Below are 22,160 nucleotides of genomic sequence, written 5' to 3'. Positions count from 1 at the left end.
TATCTTCAGAAAAAAATCACTTCTACTGTCGTGGTAAACAACCTGCTTCCTTATTTATAATGGTCTGGGCTCTAGCACCTTCAGCGCAAAATTATAGTTAATTTGCCTACAAATGTCAGGTGGTCATAATAATCTGGCCACTCAGTGTATATACAATTGATTTTTGACAAAGATACTATAAAATTCAGTGGAGAAAGAATAGTGTTTTTTTTCTAACAAATGCCAGAAAAATTAGGTATCCATAAGCAAGAAAATTAGCTTGTGTCACATACAAAATTTGATTCAATATGGTCATAGAACCTAGATGTAAAACTAGAAAACTGGAAGCGAACAGAGGAGGTCATTATGACCTCTGATTAGTTCATGATTTCTCAAAGACAACACCAAAAATACAATCTATAAAAAAACAAATTTATAAAGCAAGCTTCATTAAAATTAAAAGAGAAGCCACATGTTGGGAGAAAATATTGCAAAGCATGTATCAGACAAATATCTCCTACCCAGAAAATATAAAGATTCCCAAAACTCAATGCTAATAAAATAAGCAACTCCATAAGAAAAAATGGACAGACATTTTGAGCAGACATAACAATAAAGATATGCAGATGGAAGATAGGACATGAAAAGATGTTTGTCATTCTTAGTCATTAGGGGTATGCAAAGTGAAATCACAATCAGATACTACTACACACCATTAAAATGGCTGAAATGAAAAAGACTGACCACACCAAATGTTGGCAAAGACATGGGGAAACTGCAACTTTCATATACTGCTGACAGGAGGGTAAAATAATACAACTACTGTGGCAAACTGTTTGGCAGTTTCTTAAAATTTTAACTATACATGTACATATAATCTAGTCATTCCTCTTATAGGAATTTGTCCAAAAGGAATGAAAACATATGTCTACACAAACTTATGAATGGTCATAGCAGCTTTAATATTAATGTAAAAAAAAATTAGAGAAAACCCAAATGCCATGAACAGGATTACTTAAATTATTATATATCTACTAGAGGCCCAGTGCACTAAATTTATGCATGGGGGGCGGGATTCCTCAGCCCGGCCTGCATCCTCTTGCAATCCAGAACCCCTCAGGGGATGTCAGGCCTAAACCGGCAGTTGGACATCCCTCTCGCAATCTGGGACACTGCATGCACCACTGACCATACTTTTCATACAGGTGAAAGGCATCTTGCTGTTGTATGGGCAGCTACATTTTTTTGCCCTGATTATAAAAAGTAGTACATAACAAGATCATTCTGAGGCAGTAGTACCATTTTCCCCAAATGAAGCAGAGAGAAGTTAAGTAATTGGCTTTGTCACACGGTTATAAGTGTCAGAATCAGGTCTGACCACAAAATGTGCAAGCCAGAGTCCATGCATGTTATCGCTGCATCATCCTGTTTTTTTCAGTGTTAGAGTAGCCTTGCCAGGTTTTAATTTTTAAATGTAAGAGACTGTTCCCAATATATAGGGTAGGGTCCTTAGGCCTGGCTGGCGATCAGGGCTATCTGTGGGGTAATCGATGGGTGGGGCTATTGGGAGGGCTCTGCTGGCACCTGCCTTGGCTGGCATCCTGGCACCACCCACTGGCTGGCCCTGCCCCCCCAGTCACCACCGCCAGTCACCTCCCTCTGGGGGGGGGGAGCAGTGTACATCATAGTGATCGGTTGTTCCACTGGTCACGATGGGTGGGGCTATTGGGAGGGCTCTGCTGGCACCTTGGCTGGCGTCCTGGCACCACCCGCTGGCTGGCCCTGCCCCCCCAATCGCCACCGCCAGTCACCTCCCTCTGGAGGGGGGGGGGGAGCAGTGCACATCATAGTGATCGGTTGTTCCACTGGTCATTCCCCTGTTTGGTCAATTTGCATATTAGGGTTTTATTATATAGGATACAATATAATACTAGGCAGTAATAAAAAGGGATAATAATAAAAGCAGCAACATGGATAAATAATTAGGCTGAGTGAAAGAAACCAGATTAAAAAAAAAGAGTTCAGACATTGATATAAAATTCCACAAAATGCATACTAACCTATAGTATAGCAGATTTGCTGTTACCTAGGGACTATAGGTTGGGTGGGAGGAGTGAGAGGGATTATAAACTTTTGGAAGTGATATTATCTTGATTGTGAAGGTGGCTTCAGGGTATATACATATGTAAAAATTTATCAAGTTATATACTTCAGAACAAAATATTACAAAAGGAAATACTGGGCTCTATATCATATTACATCTCTTCTGTGTTCAAAAATATTCTCTATATCCATGAAAGAAGTATACTTCCACAATTCTTGATTTGAGCATTGCTATGTGACTTTCTTTGGCCAATAGATATTGGCTGGTATAACACAAGAATGGGCTTCAAATGTGGTTTTGTATTTGGATTCCCCCTCTCTTGACTTTGTATAGTCCTGAGAATGGCTTCTTTTGGGTCACTGTTGGTCCTTCATCCTAGAATGAACAGACGAGGAGAAGCCCATCCCCAACTCACAAGAGGCCCAGTAGAACCACCCAACCAAGAACATCCTAGATCAACTGACCCCCATTTGTTAATATCATCATAAAGCTGACTTGAACACATATGAGAAATAAATCCTTATATGCATGCCACTAAGATGTTGGGTGGCATAGCAACTTCTGACTGATACACCCACCAAACAGCCTTGTCAAAATTAAGATTTGAAACCAGACATACCTTTGAATCTGGGCTTCCCAAGAGGATCAGTTTCTCTTGTTGGACTTGAGCTAAAGTCAGTTATATCACCTGAGAATGGAGTATAATAAAGAATTTTGGCAAAAGATAAAGCTTCACAATACAATCAAAAGTAGTAAAGACTATAAATATTTAACATGCCTCCTAGTCAACTGTTCACAACTTTGATTTTCTTTTTTTTTTATTATTCACATCAACTGCAATAAAAGGTCTTTAATTGTGTCCTGCTTTAGGCATTCTACAGTGTAATAAATGAAGCTTTAAAGATTACAACCAAGCAGCTAATGCTTATTAATAAAACAAGGCGTATGTAATTATAATGATGTGATTTAGTAAGAAGCACTGGGTAATCTATATCTTCTCAGGAAGACTTTCCTAAAAAGTTTAGGTACTTTCCTCTATGTCTGTGAAGGGAAGGAGTATATTCTATGCCAAAGCATTAAAAATAAGTACTATTTTAAAACTGAAAAGAATCATATTAATCATAAAATTAAGTAACAAAGATGATCCAGAGCTGAGACTCTTTTCCCCCTAATTGGAAATCCTTGAGTATTTTGTAGCTAAGCCTCCAGGAGGAAGTGACTGACATACTAACCAAGATCTTCTCCTGAGGCGGGAGCTGTTGGTTCCTTTTTGTCTCTCTCTGTTCTCTCTGAGGTGGGTCCGGTAGGCCTGAGTGTTGCCCTCAGGGGTGGGGAAGTTCCTAGGCCTGAGGAAATGATCCCTGAAATGTAGAGCCAAAGCGGTCAGGCTTTAGAAGAGCACTGCCCAGTTCGCCATTTATTTATTCAATGCATATTTATTAGGCACTTACCATGTAGCTTGGCACTATATGCCAGGCTTGGAGAGAAAAGACCTGGTATCCTTAATCAAGAGAGACATGTGAGCCAAATATACTGAATCATTACCGATATTGTGAAAGAACGGGCTAAAGTCACCAAGAGGGCAAGAGGAAGGAACAATAATATCTATAGGAAAGGTGAAGGGTTTTGTGGAGGTAAAAATGCCTTCACAGAGGATGTGACAATAAAGAAGTGATCAGTGGGAAGTGATCAGCTGTATTTGAATCAGAGGTTGCAAGAAGAACCAAGTCAAGGAAGCATGTAACCATTTGGTATTTTTAATTTGAAGGGTGAGAGCCCACAGTGCTGCTGGGGTCCGTGAGAACCAAGAGTGGAGGGCAGGGACAGCAGATCTTGAAGAGCCATGCACCACCGATTGAAGCATAGTAACCTCCACCTTGGGTAAAAACAGCTGTTCAAAATTTTAACCCTGCTATTCTGGCTTCTGTAAACATTTGCTTGCTTAAATAATAGGGGAAATAAGGCCACTCCCCATTCCAGAGAGGCCATAAACTATGCCCCAGACAGAGTTGTCAGTGCTGGCGCCAGGCCAGGCCTTGAGATATGGTCTCATGGCCCTGTCCCAGCAAATAGGACTTTTTCTCAGAATGTCCAGAAGTCTCATTCCAAATTTGGAAAACAAAGAGATGAAAAACATATAAATTGAAAAGACTTCCACCATATTGGGTCCCAGAATTTGAGAAGCAAGAGTTCCTCTGGGCCCGCTAGCGCTAGTGAAAATGAACAGGACTCCAAATAAATTTGGCTTATTGATTAAGGCGTCTTCTGATTTATAATATAACAGGATCTGCACATTATTTTTAGGCAGCAAGGAACCACTGAAAGACTTTCAACAGGGAAACAACAAGATCAGATGAGAAGAGGATGAATAGTTAGGCTGCAAGGCTGGTGGCAGAGAGAGAAGAGAGGAGACAAAAGCAATTGTGTAGGCAGGGGCAGGCGAGGTGAACTGCAGCAGAAGCAGTGAGGCTGGATGGAAGGAATTAGACATGAGGGATATCAAGATGATGGCATAGCCTGATTGGGAGGTTAACTGGCAGGCATGGGAGACAGCTGAAGAAGAAGAAAATGATTTTGAAGGTAACATCTGTGATTCTGGCCTAGTAGTCAGAACAGTAACAGTATAATCCAGTGTCTCCTCCACTAAAAACACTAATAGGTCTCCCAAACCAGATCCATCCCCAGGTCTAGTCCAGTCTGGGTGTTTAAGTAGAGTAGGTTGGGGGCTAGATTGGATTTTATAGTCCTCCAGGAAAATGGATCATTCTCAGACAATAAAGAGTCAAGGGCACAGAACTGACCCAAACATCATGGCCCAGCATGAAACCATGGACGAGTCCCTCAGACAGGCTGCTGGAGCAACCCCAGCAGACTCATGCTCCTGGTCATGGTGGGACCGGACTACAGAGAGAGGGTGAGCAAAAACCAACAGAAGTTGCACGTAGCCTGCACTTTTACTTTGGCAAGGGGAGGGGGACTCTGAGGCCTTGGCAGATCTGGACACAGGGGGCAAGTGGAGGATCTACAGGGTAGCCTCAGATGGTGCTCGCAGACACCCAGAACATTTTGCTGATTCCTGAATTCAGGATGCACTTTCTGTAATCAGGCCAAAATTGTACAACTGCTCTTCTTGTGTTTGGCTCCTCCATGTAGCCATTTCCTTTGAGTGAGAGGTGGATAGTACGAGGGGGATGAGGTGGGGAACCAGAGTTAATCTCAGAAATGGAATGTGGTTGTGGTTCTTCTTCAGGTGAAGAAAATGATTTTGAAGGTAACATCTGTGATTCTGGCCTAGTAGTCAGAACAGTAACAGTATAATCCAGTGTCTCCTCCACTAAAAACACTAATAGGTCTCCCAAACCAGATCCATCCCCAGGTCTAGTCCAGTCTGGGTGTTTAAGTAGAGTAGGTTGGGGGCTAGATTGGATTTTACAGTCCTCCAGGAAAATGGATCATTCTCAGACAATAAAGAGTCAAGGGCACAGAACTGACCCAAACATCATGGCCCAGCATGAAACCATGGACGAGTCCCTCAGACAGGCTGCTGGAGCAACCCCAGCAGACTCATGCTCCTGGTCATGGTGGGACCGGACTACAGAGAGAGGGTGAGCAAAAACCAACAGAAGTTGCACGCAGCCCGCACTTTTACTTTGGCAAGGGGAGGAGTACTCTGAGGCCTCGGCAGATCTGGACATAGGGGGCAAGTGGAGGATCTACAGGGTAGCCTCAGAGGGTGCTTGCAGGCACCCAGAACATTTTGCTGATTCCTGAATTCAGGATGGACTTTCTGTAAACAGGCCAAAATTGTACAACTGCTCTTGTGTTTGGCTCCTCCATGGAGCCATTTCCTTTGAGTGAGAGGTGGATAGTATGAGGGGGATGAGGTGGGGAACCAGAGTTAATCTCAGAAATGGAATGTGGTTGTGGTTCTTCTTCAGGTGGGTTCCCAAGTTTTCTGTGGGGGACACTCAGGCATCACTCTCAGTCTGACTCATCCAATTTGACCCCAGGTTACAGGAGAACCAGATGTCCTCACTGCAGCCATGCCTCTGAGCCTTGACTCAGGAAGGCACCAAAAACGTGCGGGAGGAGCTGAGCCCTCCTTCAGCTCATGGGAAAATGATCGAGTCCACTGTGCATGGGATACATCAGAAAAGCTTCTCTATCACCACAGCCTACTTTTGTCCCGGGAAAAGAGTGACATCTATTCCCCTTCATGTAAACCCCTCACCCTTTCATCATTCACAGCTGTCTAACATTTCTATCCTGCTTCCACCTAGAAAATATTTAGGAACTAGAGATAGCGGAGAGAGGAAGGAAAGATGGGGAACATGCTGTGATTTGCTGGCAAGTCCAGTCAAAGAGAAATGAGGTCAAGCTTTGCTCTGAACCAGGTCAATTTTCATTAATTCTTCATTTCATCCATTTATTCAGTCAGTGAGAACTTATCAAATATCCTCTAGGTGCCACACACCAGATTTGGTTCTGGGATTTCAGAGAAAATGTGCCAAGGACTCTGTTCCCACAGAACTCCTGGTCTAGTAGGGGAAGACAAGTGTGTAAACAAACAGGTATAAACCAATTTGATCTTTGCTCTGACAGAGGTGTGTATCAAGGACAAGTAGAACAGAGAAGCAATGCTAAGACGACTTTGGGGAGATAGAAAAGGCTCTTCTTTAAGAAAAGAGTGAAGTGTGAGCATCCCAGGTGACTTGGAGGGGCCCTTCCATGGGAAGGAGATAAGACATGCGAAGGCATAGAGGTGAGAGGCAGCTCGACTTCTAAATTATACCCCTGCCTTGTTGCTCAGCCTAGAGCTGCTAATATTTTAGTCCCTAATCTTTCCTCCACTACCTAATACTGGAGCCAGCATAAAGGCTGGTGGACAGGGGAGCTTTCAACAAGATGTGTGGGATTTCATTTCAGAAGATAGAATGATAAGCTGATGACAGGGCCTCACATTTTCTGTTACCCCTGGTGGGTTGGCAACATTCAACATCTTGTCCCAAATCATCCACTCCTGGAAGGGCCTGAGTCAGCTTCTGTCTTGGCTCCAAGCAGACACATTGGCTGGGATGCTCAATGATGGTTTCTTTCAACCCACCCACCCAGAATCAGGATATGAGTCCTCAAAGCTATGTCTGGTCTTTAGGGCCAACCCAGGCACCATCACACACACCAAGGGCTTGTCAGTTGCCTGGGCTAGTATGCAAGGAGGGCTGTGGTTGGCTAGTACAACTGAAGTCATGGAGAGAGAAGGGATGCATATGACTGACATACCTGCACTTCCTGGCTTTCCAGTGACATTATTTGGTGGTAATGGTTTTCTTCGAGGGGGCGTAGGTCTAGGTGGCAAGGGTGGGCGGCGAGTGCCTGGAATTATGGCTAAGAGATTATATTACAGATAAAGTTGTCATAAGGATTCACTCTATAAAAATCACAGGTTTTAAAAAATTATAACATTCGATAAGTAGTAATTGAATGGCATAGATTCTATAGAAAAGTGCTAAGTAATTTCTGATATTTTTCTAAAGTAATGATTGTAATGTATTCAGGAATAATGAAGAAGCACATTAGTATATGAAAACATCCTCTAGTTATAGATAAACAAATATTGGTATACCTGCCTCTTGAAAGACTGTATAAATGTATAGAATTTAACATCTTTAGTTTCCCACATAGTCTCAGCAATAGCGTTTTTGAGTTTCATTATCTGCAATTGCCTTTGATTTTGAGGCTACAATTCTTACCGTTTTAGCTTTAAATTGTTAAAGTGTATAATTTCTCTGTTAGTGGATGATCCATCTCACCCTCAAACTCTATTATCCTATATAATAAAAGGCTAATATGCAAATTGCCCCCTCCACCAGGAGTTTGACCAGGGGGCAGGGCCAGCTGGCCAACGCCCATGGCCCCTCCTTCTGGCCTGCCTGGCCGATCGGCCCCAGGGTGGGCCCACTGGACCCCACCCGTGCATGAATTTGTGCACCAGGCCTCTAGTGTAATTAGAATGAAACGAACACTTTCAGAACTTAAATCATTACAACCAAGGAGCCTTGATGGCAGAAGCTATAAACCCATAGAGAGCAGGGTCATTGTCAGTGGTCGTGCAGTGCACAAGGGCAGCTGAGCAGAGATGTGTAAGTGGGAACCAAAGTTTAACACCCACTCTACTCATCCACCCACAAGCCCTGGTACAAAGCTGCCAGCCCAGAGGAAGGATACATTTTTGTAAATGGTTTACCTAAAGGATGGAGGGAAGAGGCAACATTTAAAAATTGCACAAGGTGTCTACTTTGCACTAAGGCTGGTAAGGCTAGGGGTGCCTGGAGCAGTCTACCATAACCCAAATTTTCTTTTAAGTCTGTGTTATAGCTTTCTTTGAATAATATATGTTGGTTTAAAAATCTTCATATACAGCCTGGTGCGGCTCAGTGATCAAACCTTGAACCAGGAAGTCACAGTTCGATTCCTGATCAGGGCACATGCCTGGCTTGATCCCCGGTAGGGGGTGTGCAGGAGGCAGCCCACTGATGATTCTCTCTCATCATTGATGTTTCTATCTCTCTCTCCCTCTCTCTTTAAATCAATAAAAAAAATTAATTTTTTTAAACTTCACGTACAACTGACAATCCAGGAAAATGCCCTGTGTCTTTAAGTTCTTCTTAGGAGACTAAAAAGTATGTGTGCATGTGCGTGCATGTGTGTGGGGAGTGAGCAGTGCTGACAGAATTTAGATCTGTAGCCCCAACATTAATGCACCAGAGTAGCTTTCACAGTATCCTTTCAAAAAGCACAGAGTTCTTATTCAATGCCAAGAGTTTCCAAGTCACCAGCTACATAATTTGGGCCTCAAATATAGAGCATAGTCGTAAATTAGAAACATAAATCATTTCAGGCAAAAGGATACTGTAATAAATTACACAAGAGCAAAACTTGAACATGAGGAAGACTAGAACCCACAGTGACTCACCCGCATTTGTGCATTATGGCCCTTCAGAACATTATACAAAGTAATTATTCAATTGGTACCCATTAGAGGTTCTTATTAATGTTTAATTTGTACACAGAGCATTTTCATTCTCCCAAACATAAGATTCTTGAATGCTTTCCTAGTAATCCCCATGTGCTGCTAGCATGGCTCTGATGCTCTAGAGCAGCGGTTCTCAACCTGTGGGTCGCGACCCCTTTCACAGGGGTCGCCTAAGACCATCCTGCATATCAGATATTTACATGACGAGTCATAACAGTAGCAACATTACAGTTATGAAGTAGCAATGAAAATAACACAACATGAGGAACTGTATTTAAAGGGCCAGAAGGTTGAGAACCACTGCTCTAGAGGCCGTGAGGATACTGATGCTTTTGCTGCAACAAATGATACTGCAGTTACTGCCCACAGTCCAGCACAGAGCTGAGTAAGGGTGAAGTCAGCATCCTATCCCTTACCTGGTTTTTTTGTGAAGTGGGTAGAGTCCATGGACGCATTTCTACCAGCACCTGATGGCTTTGGTGGTTGCTTGACCCCTATAAGCAGAGATAAGAAAAGGGAATAAATAAATATATAGCAAAAATGTGTTAAATGTTCTTATTAACAGAAACTTGGTAGAGTCTCAGTAATAACATGCATTCTTTATGTTTATTTATTTTTTTGTTTTGTTAATCCTTGCCCACGGATATTTTTCTATTGATTTTTAGGGAAAGTGGAAAAGAGAGAGGGAAAGACAGAGAGAAACATTGATGTGAGAGAAACACATCTATTGGTTGCCTCCAGCATGAGCTCTGACCAGAGCCTGGGCCGGGGAGGAGTCTGTAACCGAGGTATGTGCCCTTGACTGGAATTGAACCCTGGACCTTTTGATCTGCAGGCTGACGCTCTATCCACTGAGCAAAACCACCTTGGGCATAACATGCATTCTTTACAGAGCAGGGACATGGTGATTTAGGGCCAGGCATTTTAATTGGCTTCTCCCATCTTCATATAGAAGAAATTCAAAGGGCTACCTTCACTGGTTGTAATATTTTCTCTGAAGAGTTAATGCTTGATTGTGGGCTGTGGTTTCTGTCTTGATTTTCCATGTTGTCTGCACAGCCTTCCTGGGTGGTACTGCCTCACCAGGGGGATCTCATCTACAGTAATTGGCCATTCTTTTCCAACATTCATGGACACATTTTGTGGTTTTGAAAAAATTTCCTCCAACCGTTCTATCCTCATAAAAAAAACCCTTAAAATTCCAATGTGTTTGGGTTTATACTTAATGGATTGACTTTTAAAATATTTCTGGAGAGGACTTGGCTATCAGACTGAGTAGGCCACAAACTGGATCTGTGCCTTTGAGATTTGTAAATTAATCCGGGCAGGCCTAGTACTCCAAATTGCTATTTGAAAGAAACTGATCTGAAAATTACTTTGTGTGATATTTGAACTCCTAAACTTCTCAAACACAATCTGGTGGTTATTACTCAGCCATTCATCTAAATACCCAGGCCCAGAGTTTAGGTTTCATTCTTTTAAAATTATTATTATTTTCTTTTAAAAATCGATAGTTTATTGATTTTTTATTGAGAGAGGAAGGGAAAAGAGAGAAACATCAATGTGAGAGCATAACATCAATTGCATGGCCCCCACTAGGGATCGAGCCTGCAAACCGGGCATGCCTTGACCTGGAATCAAACCAGCAACTTTTTGGGTGCACAGGAAGACACCCAACCAACTGAGCTACACAGGTCAGAGCTATTATTCATTTACATTATAAAATAATCTTCCCTGACATGGCTGACAGTCTTCACTAAGAAAGGCTAGAAACATATTTTTAGATTTAAAAGGTAAGTATCACGTTAGATATAATTATTCATCCTAAAAGAAGAATAGATACTCTCAGGATTCTATAATAATTCACATACTATAAAATAAGAACATTTAATTAACATACTAGTTAGTACATTAACAATGACAAACACAACCAAAACTATAAATTAAATATACAACTTTGCTTGCCAAAAGTTAGATGATATTCTTCCATTAACTTATGATATTCTTCCATTAAGCATAGCATACTGTTATAGAAATTAACATAATTGGTATTAATGTTATAATTATTAACATTATATACTAGCATTATTATAATTTTTAACATTATAATAATGATTAACATTAATTTATGAACCCAAACATTATAATTCATACTCTCTGCTGCTTGAATAAAAGATAATATATGAAATATTAGTGAAAGCTTATATGGAGTCATGAATTAATTATTGCTAATTTGCGGTAGGAAAAAATGTTTCTGGGGTCAATGACTATTTTGTGGCTAACCCTACAGGCACGGTGGAAACAAATGGCTCATTAGTTTTCATCCTGTGCCCCGCTGTCAGCGGTAATGGGCCAGGGAAATGACTCATGTGGGTGGTTGCTCTGGGCAAGGCATAGGGAAATGGAAAACACTTCCATCTGTGTCACTGGGATGACCTGGCTCGGTGAGATTTGATTTACCACTATTGTTCAGGGTAAAATATGTATCATATACTGTGGAAGGCTAGTAGGCCGTGTGTGCCTTCACTATACTTCCTCATAGCCTTTCTCCAAAATTTTCTACCCTTAAAAAAAAAATCAAAGTGTTTTGATTTGATGCTGTGCAAGTACTTTACATGGTCATTACCTGATTTGATCCTTCTAAACCTTCTGGGTGGGAGATATCACCCAGGTCCCACAGAGGAGGAAACCCAAGGCAAGGGGAGACTAAGCAGATGCCCAAGGACCCACAGCTAGAAGTGGTGGGATTCAGATCCACATGTGCCTGGCTCCTAAGCCGATCTCTTAAGTCCTTAGTGGGATAGTAGAGAATACTATCTCCCTCTTGTCATTTTCATTCTTCTCTTATTTCTTATAATGACTCTAAGTGACTTCAGCCCTAGAGTCCTACACTCTGTCTTTGGGTGTTTTAAAGGGCCACCACTGTGTGAGGGCTACATGGTCAGGACTGGCATGCATGTATCATCCAGCCATGCCACTGGTGTGTGGGACTCAGGATAATGTAATACAAGGCTGATGGCAGATACCACCATGCACATGCCATATCTACCAGCCATGGGCTGCTGAACTGGAGATCTAGGAGAGAATCCAAAATTCTGCAGGAATACTTTATGAGTAAGACCATAGATATAAACTGGTTTCTTTTCTAAGTAAGGGAGCAATCAGCAGAAACCAGCCATTTCCTATCACTTTCTGTAAAGGTAGAGACAGAGCATCATATTGTTACGATCCTTAAATGTAAATACCCAGATCAATAAAGTGTCAGCTGATAAGCTGGACTCCAGCTAGTCTGTAAAACACATAAAAGCTAGTGGTAGATGAAACCACTGGCAAATTCCTGTGAAAGCAGCCATGGGGCTCAGGGAAAGAGCACTGAACTGAGGACAAAAGACTGCACTCCAGTTCTGGCCTTGCCTCCTCCTCGCTGTGGTTTGCACACGAGCTCGGCAGCAGTGTGAGCACAGAGGCTGCAGACCAGTGAACTTCTGTTTCCCTGAATCAGAGGAGAGCAGGTAAAGGCCAAAGGGAGCTGAGAGGAAATGGAAGGGAAAGGAAGAAGCCAGTAAGAGAGATACGGCAGAGAAAGAATTCTCAGGAACTGGTACATCATCAGCCACTTTGTCCCAGGCTGTGATCTGAATTCTTTTTCCCTCAGTCAGGATTAATCCACATATTTTCTAAAGTACAGGGTTGTCTCTGGAAACACCAACACTTGAGTTTCATTCACTATGAGCTCCTGATAGCCAAATGGGAGTTCTCCAAAATTTTCTGGATTTACACAGTTCACCTCTTAGGAATTTATTGTCAAAAATAAAGTAATGATTCAGGTATTTTTAACCATGGTAACAAAAAACTTGCAAAGAAACATCGTAAACTGGACATCAATTTCCAAATGTATCAGAGACTCTATTTCTTATAACCATAAAGGCATGGTGTTTATGGATAATTGCTCTCCTCACCCTTGTCTCCAAATCTTAGCACCTAGCTAAAAAGTCAGGGGAGATGAGCCAGCAGACTGGAAGATTTAGCCACAGCTCAAACACATTCCTTAAATGTAAATACACAAATCAAAAAAGGAATCTGGGTTTTGCTTGTCAAACAAACTCCATTTGGGGGCAGTGAAGTCCACCTCATCAGGATGTAGAAAGAGGAGTCTGGGGTTCAAGTATGGAACATATCTGCCAAACTACATGTGCCAAGGTGGTTTCCAAATTACACTTTACCTAGCACTTAGTGGGCCTTCAATAAATGTTGGTTGAATGAAATAATAGCTACACAACTCAGCAGCTTTCTTCTGTAGGGAGAAAGTTGAGAGACTGTCTAGCACAGGGTTGGAAAACATTTTGTCAAGGGTCAGATAGTAAATATTGTCAGCTTTGTGGGCCATATGTCTCTGTCACAACTATTCAATTCTGACAGAGAAAGCAAGCTATGTTTCAATAACTCTTTATTTACAAAAGTAAACAGTGAGTTGAATTTGGCCTGTGGGGCTCTAGTTTATGAGATCTAATGCATGCTTGTTGCATCTCTGAAGTTGGTTATAATATGTAGAACACATAAGTTAAGCTGAGGCACAGCTCTAAAAGCCATGAAAAAAGAGATGCAGAGATGGTGACCTACCTAAAACTTCAACCTCTTATAGGCTGCTTTCTAATTTTGAGGTGGAAAAATATTTATGCATATAGGCATGGAATGTACATAAAGCAGGATAAATATCTGTAACAGTAAAATAAGATACTTATTTTTCTTGGCTCAAGATGGCTTAAAGATTCCTGCAGTTTATGCAATCATAGTGAAATTATTATAGAGGCCCAAAATAACCAAAGGTTGATCGTTTTGAGGCCTTAGAATCTTGCTTCTTTAGTCTTCCAAGGGCAAAACCTTAAGAGATGTGAGACCATGAAGAATATGTCCTATAAATCCTAAACACTTCATTTATCAACTGATTTTATCTCTATATATAAAGAGCCAGGGTCCATAATGTCCTCAACAACCAAGGCTCCAGCGAACACTGGAAGTCAGTGCTGGGTTGCCATGGTGACCCAGCACTGATTGCAGCTGGTGCTGGTGCAGCAACCCAGCACTAACTGCCAAGGGAGCTGCGGATCAGGCTTGGAGAGAGGCCTGCAGAGGGAGAGGCAGGGTCTGATCCACAGCCTCTGTGGCAGTTGTTGATCAGCCATTGCCTCTCTCTTTCTCTCCCGGCTTCGCCAGCAGTCGCACCTCTGTTTCTCTTTGGGCCTCTGGTGGGGCTGCTGATCAACCCCGCCTCTTTGATCAGTCCCAGAGATAGGCCCAGAGACACTGACTGGCATAGAAACCGACCAATCAGAACCAAATCTGGGTGAAGTGCCAGGAGCCAATGGCTGCCTAGGAGGCGGAGCTTTTGATGCTGACTGGCATAGAAACTGACCAATCAGAACCTAATCTGGGTGAACTACAAAGACAGAGAACCTAAGGTGGGGGCTGAGGAGGGGTTTTAAGGGCAGCAGCTGTGTGGTGTAAGGTGTAAGAAAGCGGTTCAATTTTTTAATGACCGGTTTGGCAGCATAGTGCATATGGCTGGCTATCAGTCCAGATATAGGAATTATGTGTTTTTGTCTGCCAAGAGCATCTCCTTCTGCTGAAAAAGGCTTTCCTCCCCGCCCCCGCCCCCCCTTTAAGCAATCCTATCCTATATAATCTATCTATACTAATAAAAAGGTAATATGCTAATTAGACCAGGTCAACTGGCCATCTTCTGGATGTCTGACTTCCTTCCAGACAAAGACATGGTGGTGGGGGCCAAGGCAGAGGCAGCTAGGGGCGATCAGGCTGGCAGGGGAGGGCAGTTGGGGGTGAGATCAGGGTGGCAGAGGAGGGCAGTTGGGGGTAAGATCAGGCTGGCAGGGGAGGGCAGTTAGGGGTGATCAGGCAGGCAGAGGCAGTTGGGGGTGAGATCAGGCAGGCAGGCAGAGAGGTTAGGGGCGATCAGGCAGGAAGGCAGAGGCAGTTAGGGGGGATCAAGCAGGCAGGCAGGTGAGCGGTTAGAAGCCAACAGTCCCAGATTGGGCCTAAACTGGTGGTCAGACATCCCCCAAGGGGTCTCCGATTGGAGAGGTTGCAGGCTGGGCTGACAGAACCTCCTACTCTCCCGCCCTCCCACCCCCAATTTCGTTCACTGGGCCACTAGTTTTATTATAAAGTATCTGGGTTGAAAACTTCAGCAAGGAAAACTATAGAAAAATGTATGTGAGATGGATAATAAAGATATATATTCTGGGCAAGATGTGAAAGTTGGATAAGGAAGAAGTTGACACTGAAAAACTGTTTCATTAAGACTCAATGGAGGTTAGAAGTGAATGTGGATGAGAAAGTGGGACTGGGTCAGAGAAGAAAATAAACTTAATGTGAATACCTGCATTTCTGCAAACAAATCAGATCAAAACTATGCAGAATCAAAGAAAGGTAAACTCATGTAAACCTATAATCTGGAGAGAATATATTTTAAACATTCTTTTTCTTACCAATTTTTTTATTCCCTAGGCAAATAGTTTGAGAGCTGTTAAACTTTCCTTTCATAAGATGATAAATAATGTCATCTGTGATCCCCAGTTTTTATACTGCATACTTCTTTTCTTGACTTAGTGCATTGGCTACATATGCCACTACTATTTCCAAAAGAAATGATAAAAATAGAAGCCCTTGCTTGTGTTCTTGATGTTAGGAGAAAAATATTTTGACTTTCACTATTAAGTATAATGTTAACTGTAGATTTTTCACATATGCCCTTTATCAGTGAGGAAAATTTTTTCAAGTCCTAGTTTTCTGAGAGTTTTCATCATGAATAAATTTTGAAGTTTGTCTAATGGTGGCTTTTTTGTATTTATTGAGATGGTCATATCATTTTTCTCCTTTGCTCTGTTAATGTAGAAAATTACACTAATTTGTTTGAATGTTGAGCCAATCTTGTATCCCTGAGGTAAATGTCATTTGGTTGTTATGTGTTATTGTACGTGACATGGAAATATGCCACCCAGATCTTAGAGGTTGACCTTGGATGCTATCTGCTGATCTCACTCCCTGCAGGTGGGAAGCAAGTGTTTTTCTGAAGGGAAATCCCAATAGACAGACATTAGAACACAGAACAGTTGCAACACAATTTGGTTGAGGATGGAGGTGAAGCAAGGAGAAGGGAAAGAGTGAGCTCAGCTTTGTCTACCTATGCCCACCAGCTCCTTTCTACCAGCAACCAGCTAATTAGATTGAAAAAGCCCTGATAAGAGATTATGTAAGGCTAAGTTACATGAGTTATTACTACATAGTTGACTTCATCTACACAAGAGGGTAATATATGTCAGTTTGTGTTATAAGTGGCTCTGAAAAAATGTTTATATTGTTGATAAACTAAAATATAATGACTCTGTTTTCCCTCTGAGGAACAATGAGCACTTTCCTAGTGAGAATCAATGCTTGATTGTACTGAAGCTTGAAGACTTTCAAGTTTGATCATAGCTAGTTGTTCTTTCATTTGCTTTGTTGACATAAGTGCTTTCTTTTATTTTTACTTAGACAAACTTGAGAGAATTACTTTGAATATTAAGAAGTTGGCTCTGTTTAGAGCCAGATTGTTCATGTCAAGTTGAGAAACTATGCATTGCCTAATCTCACTGTTGTGAAGAATAAAAGGAGCAGCTAAGCACAAATAAGTATCAGAGCTCTCTTACTTCTCATGAGTCAGGAACTTATAACAGTTGTCTCATTACTTGGTTGGCAGGGAAGTTAATTCCTAGAACTTCAGACACTATAATAACCTGATACAAAAAAGATTCTAAAACAAATCTAAATGATTTTTATACTGAATATCTCCCGGTATTATTTACATCTCTTTCTCATTAGGAAACATCATGGGTTGATTAAATATATATCATTAAATAAATTCTCATTTTCATGCTTTTTTACATAAACAAGCACAAATTTTGTACTATTTAAAAAATATTGCCCTAACCAGTTTTGTTCAGTAGTTAGAGCTTTGGTCTGCAGACTGAAGGGTCTTAGGTTTGATTACGGTCAAGGGCATGTACTTTGGTTGCAGGCTTGATCCCTGACCTTGGTCGGGGCACATGTGGGAGGCAACCAATCATTGTGTCTCCCTCACATCGATGTTTCTGTCTCTCCCACCCCTTACACTCTCTTTAAAAATCAATAGAGAAAACAACATATCCTCGGGTGAGAAGTAACAATTATATATATATAAATATATACCATACATATTAATAAATATATATTACAAGGGAATGATGCCATACCATATTAAGTCATCGAAACTATCATTTATACACTTAGTGAGTTGGGTAGTTGGGTGTTTAAATTTTTATCAGATCATTTTCCTAGTTATCTGTATGATGCCTACTCCTATAGATGTGACTAAATTAATGTCATTTAATTAAACAGTATAATTTGTAAACATTAATATTACTATAACAAGGGTGATCAACTGCCAATTCCCCTTCTTATTTAAATATTATAGTCAAGATTTCTAACAGATTTAGGTCTTTTAAAATTTATAATGGTATTTGTGAAATTATAAAGTTGAAAACCAAGTGATTTCAGTCTCAAAGACCAAGCCTGTGTATAGGACATGTTTTGAAATGAAGGAAAACAGCTATTTTGATATTTTAATTCAATAATTCATATTTAATCAGGATCTTTTGAAGAATCAAGCCCATGTATGGTAGCTAATTTAGTGACCTGTGTTTAGAAAAAATAATAAATTCTCCTTTAATGTTTTCAGAGACATAGGATGTTTTGACTTTGGAATGCATTACAATTTTCAATTCCTTAAGCTAGGAACTTCCAAAACTAGTAAAAAAGAAATTGAAGTGAGAATTCAACAAAACTATAAAAATTGAATGAAAACACTTATAGTTTTGGCAGCATCAAAAGGAAATAAATTTGTGATCATTACCTGTTCCCATTTCAGTCCCTTTGGGCATCCCATTGGGTTTGGGTCTAGTAGGTCTTGTAGTTGTCTTATTCAGAACTATAATAAAGTGGGAAAGAAATAGTTCAGACATTTTCTTATAATAATTTGTAGCCAAGGAAAACAAAACTTCCCAGGGAATTGTAAATCATTTAACCAAGCAATAAAAAAAGATGGCTTACCAAAAATTATTGTTTAGAATATAGAAACCACAATTCTGGTATAAAAATCATAGGCTTGTATTTGGAAATAGAAACCTGGGTTTGTACTCTAATGTGATCACTGGGCTTGAAAAAAAAATAACTGGCAAGGAAATTTATATTTCTAAATGGGAAATATCTTTCTTCATTTATAAGCACTAGATGCGTTCCAAAATGAACTGAAGAACAATCAGGACTACCTATGCCAGTGATGGTGAACCTATGACACATGTGTCAGAGGTGACACGCGAACTCATTTTTTTGGTTGATTTTTCTTTGTTAAATGGCATTTAAATATATAAAATAAATGTCAAAAATATAAGTCTTTGTTTTACTATGGTTGCAAATATCAAAAAATTTCTATATGTGACACAGCACCAGAGTTAAGTTAGGGTTTTTCAAAATGCTGACACGCCGAGCTCAAAAGGTTCGCCATCACTGACCTATGCTAATGAAAAAACAAAACTGGAAGTGTATTTACTTGTCAAGGCCTTAATTCATAACTCAAAGGTTCATGGTCCTTTTGCATGAGTCTCTAGGTACAGATGCTCCTTGATAATCCTGGTACAAGCCCATCATTGAACACAAAACTGTAATAAAACCATTACAATTTCTTTCCTGCTCTGTTGACAGCCATAGCACTATCAAAACTTTAAGAGGTTACCTGCCTTATCCTTCGCTTAGAAGGCTCTTTAAAGAAAAGAACTAAATACACCATGGTTAAGGGAGTAACCACTGGGCCCTGATTGCTTGACTCTGAATCTACTCCCTAGCTCTTCTTATGTCTTAGCTTCCTCAACTCTACCTAATGGGACACAAGGCAAACCCTCAGTCAATGTTAGCCATTACAGTAGGTCCTTGGGTTACGTCTGATGGAGATCCATTCCTATGGCGCCACGTAACGCGATTTTCCCCATAAGTCAGAACCCACCTACATAAGCACCTACGTCACTCACATGGAGTACATACGCAACAACAATGAAGTGAAACAGTAAAAAAAAAAAAAAATTAAAGAAAGATAACAATTCCTGACCTTTACTTGTGTTAAATAAATAATAAAAAACATAAAGCACATATGTACATATGTCAAAATGACGGAACCTTTTTTTTATAAATAAATGGGAGATGGCGATGTAACCATGAAATGATGTACATTGAATCCGATGTAACCCGAGGACTGCCTGTATTGCTACTATTCATTATTTTGTAGAAACACTTAGTCAACAGCTATCATGATATAAAAGTTACATGGAGATATATTTGTTTATAAAAGACTTCTGTGCCTAATGCATTTAGGAATTGGAGGATTACTCTAAAACTTATTGGCTTTCCATAAACCAAAGAATAGAAAAAAATTATTTGTTCTTTCTTCCATGTGCCTGGAGAGATGTTAACCAAGAATATTAATTTATAAGCCAGTTTCATAATTTATAAATTCAAGAAGACTTTTAGAAACACAGTAGAAAAAGGGTAGAAAACACCAGTCTTTGGTCTAACTTGTACTTTAGCATAGAAGTCATTTACATGGCTCAAATCAACCCCCGCAGTTAACTCTTCCCTAATAAGCTCCAGTAAGGGAGATCCTAGAACCTCTGAGAATTTAGTAAATTTAAAGTATTTTCTAATGTTTAATTATCACTTTATTTTTACTGTTTAAAACCTGAAAAATGATGTGCTTTTTTTTTATCATCAGAAGGAATAAAGTAAAAATATTCTCCCAGAATAAGAGCCTTTTATACTGAAGAGATTATCTTTTCTTAAAAGATAAATACTATTTGACTTGTATGCATGCATATAAGTACAACCAATAGACACAAGACACTGGGGGTGGGGGTGAGGGCAAGTGCTGCGGGGTAGGGGGGGGTGGGAGGAGGTCAATGGGGGGAAAAAGGAGACATATGTACTACTATTTGTAATACTTTAAACAATAAAATAAAATAAAAAAGATTAATAATATTTGAAAGCAAGTAATATGTCACATAGAATGTTAATACTACCTATAATTGTCATGGAAAATTGAAAAAGTGTGTGTGTGTGTGTGCGCGCGCATGTGTCATTTATGCACAAATACTATTTCAAAAATAATTTTACATTGATAAAGTTCTATAGGGTCTCTGAAGCTGATCCTCCTTAAAAACCTCACTCAGGTCTTGTCAGTTCCATGGATCCATCATTACCTCTCCACTTATCTGCAAGGATCAGAATTTCTGTATGTCCTTTATTTCAATTTAAGCATATAGCTCTTCTTTAGTGCATCTAGCTGTTCCGATACAGTTTATATCTTCTCAGATGTGCTGACTGTTTGGGTCATCAGAAAGGGAAACAACTTACCAGGTCTGAGGGGTGGTTTTTCTGGTATTTTGGGCCTCCCAGGAGTAGTGTACAATCTATGTGGTGCTGAAACAGAGCAAATGCTTCATGTTTAATACCCTACACTCCAAAGCCCACTAAATCGAGATTTGGCACCCTAGGGACCAACAATTTGTACATTGTGCATGGAAGTTGAAAGAACACCCTGCAACCGCCAATTATGCATTACAGCACTGAAGCTAAAGGAAAATAAAATAAGTGAAAATACTCATGATTGGATATTAAAATGCACATTGTCAGAATGAGGTAGGTAATTTCTAATGTGTGTTACGGATGTCATCATTAGTCCACTTTTTCAAGGACATTTACTTTACCAGATGGCTGCTTAACATGGCAAACATAAAAGGCAGCCAAGCATTCATCCATCCATCATCCATGTGTCCATCTATCCATCCATCCACATCACTCAATTAGGTAGTCACTGTGAAACGTTGTTTTGCCAAAAAAAGACAAGTAATCTTAAAGGCAAAACATAAAATATTTTGAGGTAGGTAAGAAGAAAAGAGTAAAAACATGTGATCTCTATCAAAATGTCTTGGCTCATAACCCCTGAAATGAATCAATGTTCACTTAGTGCCATCTATTACAGCGTTAGGATGAGAGAAAACCTCAGGGGTCCTGCTCATCTATCGAGGGAGAGCAAGGAGCAACAACTCAGACGACCTCTGGGACCAACACATCAATTTGTCACTTCCTGTTCCTGTAATCCAGGGCCTGGCACAGTAAGGATTCCAACTGAAGACTTGTTGAACAAATTAAAAACGGAGCGAGCACTGTAAACAGGCAAATTCACAAGAAACTCAGGTTGGTTGCTTCCTAAGATTTTAAAATATGCATTCTACAGGAATTTGTCCGTTCTTCCCTTCCCTCCTCTGCCCCCTTGACACAGCACACTGCCTCCTAACTTAACTTTCTTGGTAATGCTTTAGCTAAGACTGGAGAAAATAAATTCTTTTTTTCAAACTTGTAAGTAAATTACATTGCTTTTGTTCAGATCTTGAGGGGGTATTTATGTAACCATAAATCAGCAATGCTTTGCCTAACAAGTTAAAAAACACCTGCAAAACAGATTATAATGTAGCTCATTTATAAGCTTCCAATGTGAAGACCAATGAGCAGAATTTTGCCATATTTCAGGCCAAAACCAGCAGACACACACTGATATTCTCTGTGGATTCAGTGTGGGCCCCTCAAAGTGTAATAACTAGAGTGAACAGAGGCACCGATGCTATAAAATATGAATTCTTACACACCCTAAAATGCGTGATGATGATTAGCCCATGTTTTTCTTTAATTTTCTTTGAGAATGATAGGATTATCTGTCAATTCAACATAATAGTATTTCAGGTTTTCATATTAATTTCTTCTGTGTTAGACTGCTTTCTCTTAAAGAACTACAATGATCATGGTTCTTATTAGTCTCATTTTAGAAGAAATTTAAATTTTAGAAACTTTAGTTAGAAGAGACTTAGAGCAGAACACAAAGATAATCAGCACTATATTCATTATTTC

At 40.3% G+C, this 22,160-nt stretch overlaps 1 protein-coding gene across 9 annotated transcripts in view; it reads right to left on the bottom strand.

Annotated features, from left to right (window-relative positions):
- ABI3BP (ABI family, member 3 (NESH) binding protein) overlaps positions 1 to 22,160 on the bottom strand; it is a 259,187-nt gene that overhangs the window by 36,744 nt on the left and 200,283 nt on the right. For all 9 annotated transcript variants that reach the window (XM_014528309.1, XM_005880197.2, XM_014528314.1 and 6 more), the window contains 6 exons: positions 20,610 to 20,675; positions 18,064 to 18,138; positions 9,533 to 9,610; positions 7,364 to 7,468; positions 3,316 to 3,444; positions 2,703 to 2,771 (listed from right to left, as the gene is read on the bottom strand). In XM_014528309.1, coding sequence (XP_014383795.1) covers positions 2,703 to 2,771; positions 3,316 to 3,444; positions 7,364 to 7,468; positions 9,533 to 9,610; positions 18,064 to 18,138; positions 20,610 to 20,675 — 522 coding nt within the window. The remainder of the gene's footprint in view (positions 1 to 2,702; positions 2,772 to 3,315; positions 3,445 to 7,363; positions 7,469 to 9,532; positions 9,611 to 18,063; positions 18,139 to 20,609; positions 20,676 to 22,160) is intronic.

Source organism: Myotis brandtii, unplaced genomic scaffold (assembly GCF_000412655.1).
Source record: "Myotis brandtii unplaced genomic scaffold, ASM41265v1 scaffold63, whole genome shotgun sequence".
Lineage (NCBI taxonomy): Eukaryota > Metazoa > Chordata > Mammalia > Chiroptera > Vespertilionidae > Myotis > Myotis brandtii.
This window is presented reverse-complemented; position numbering and strand designations above follow the sequence as displayed.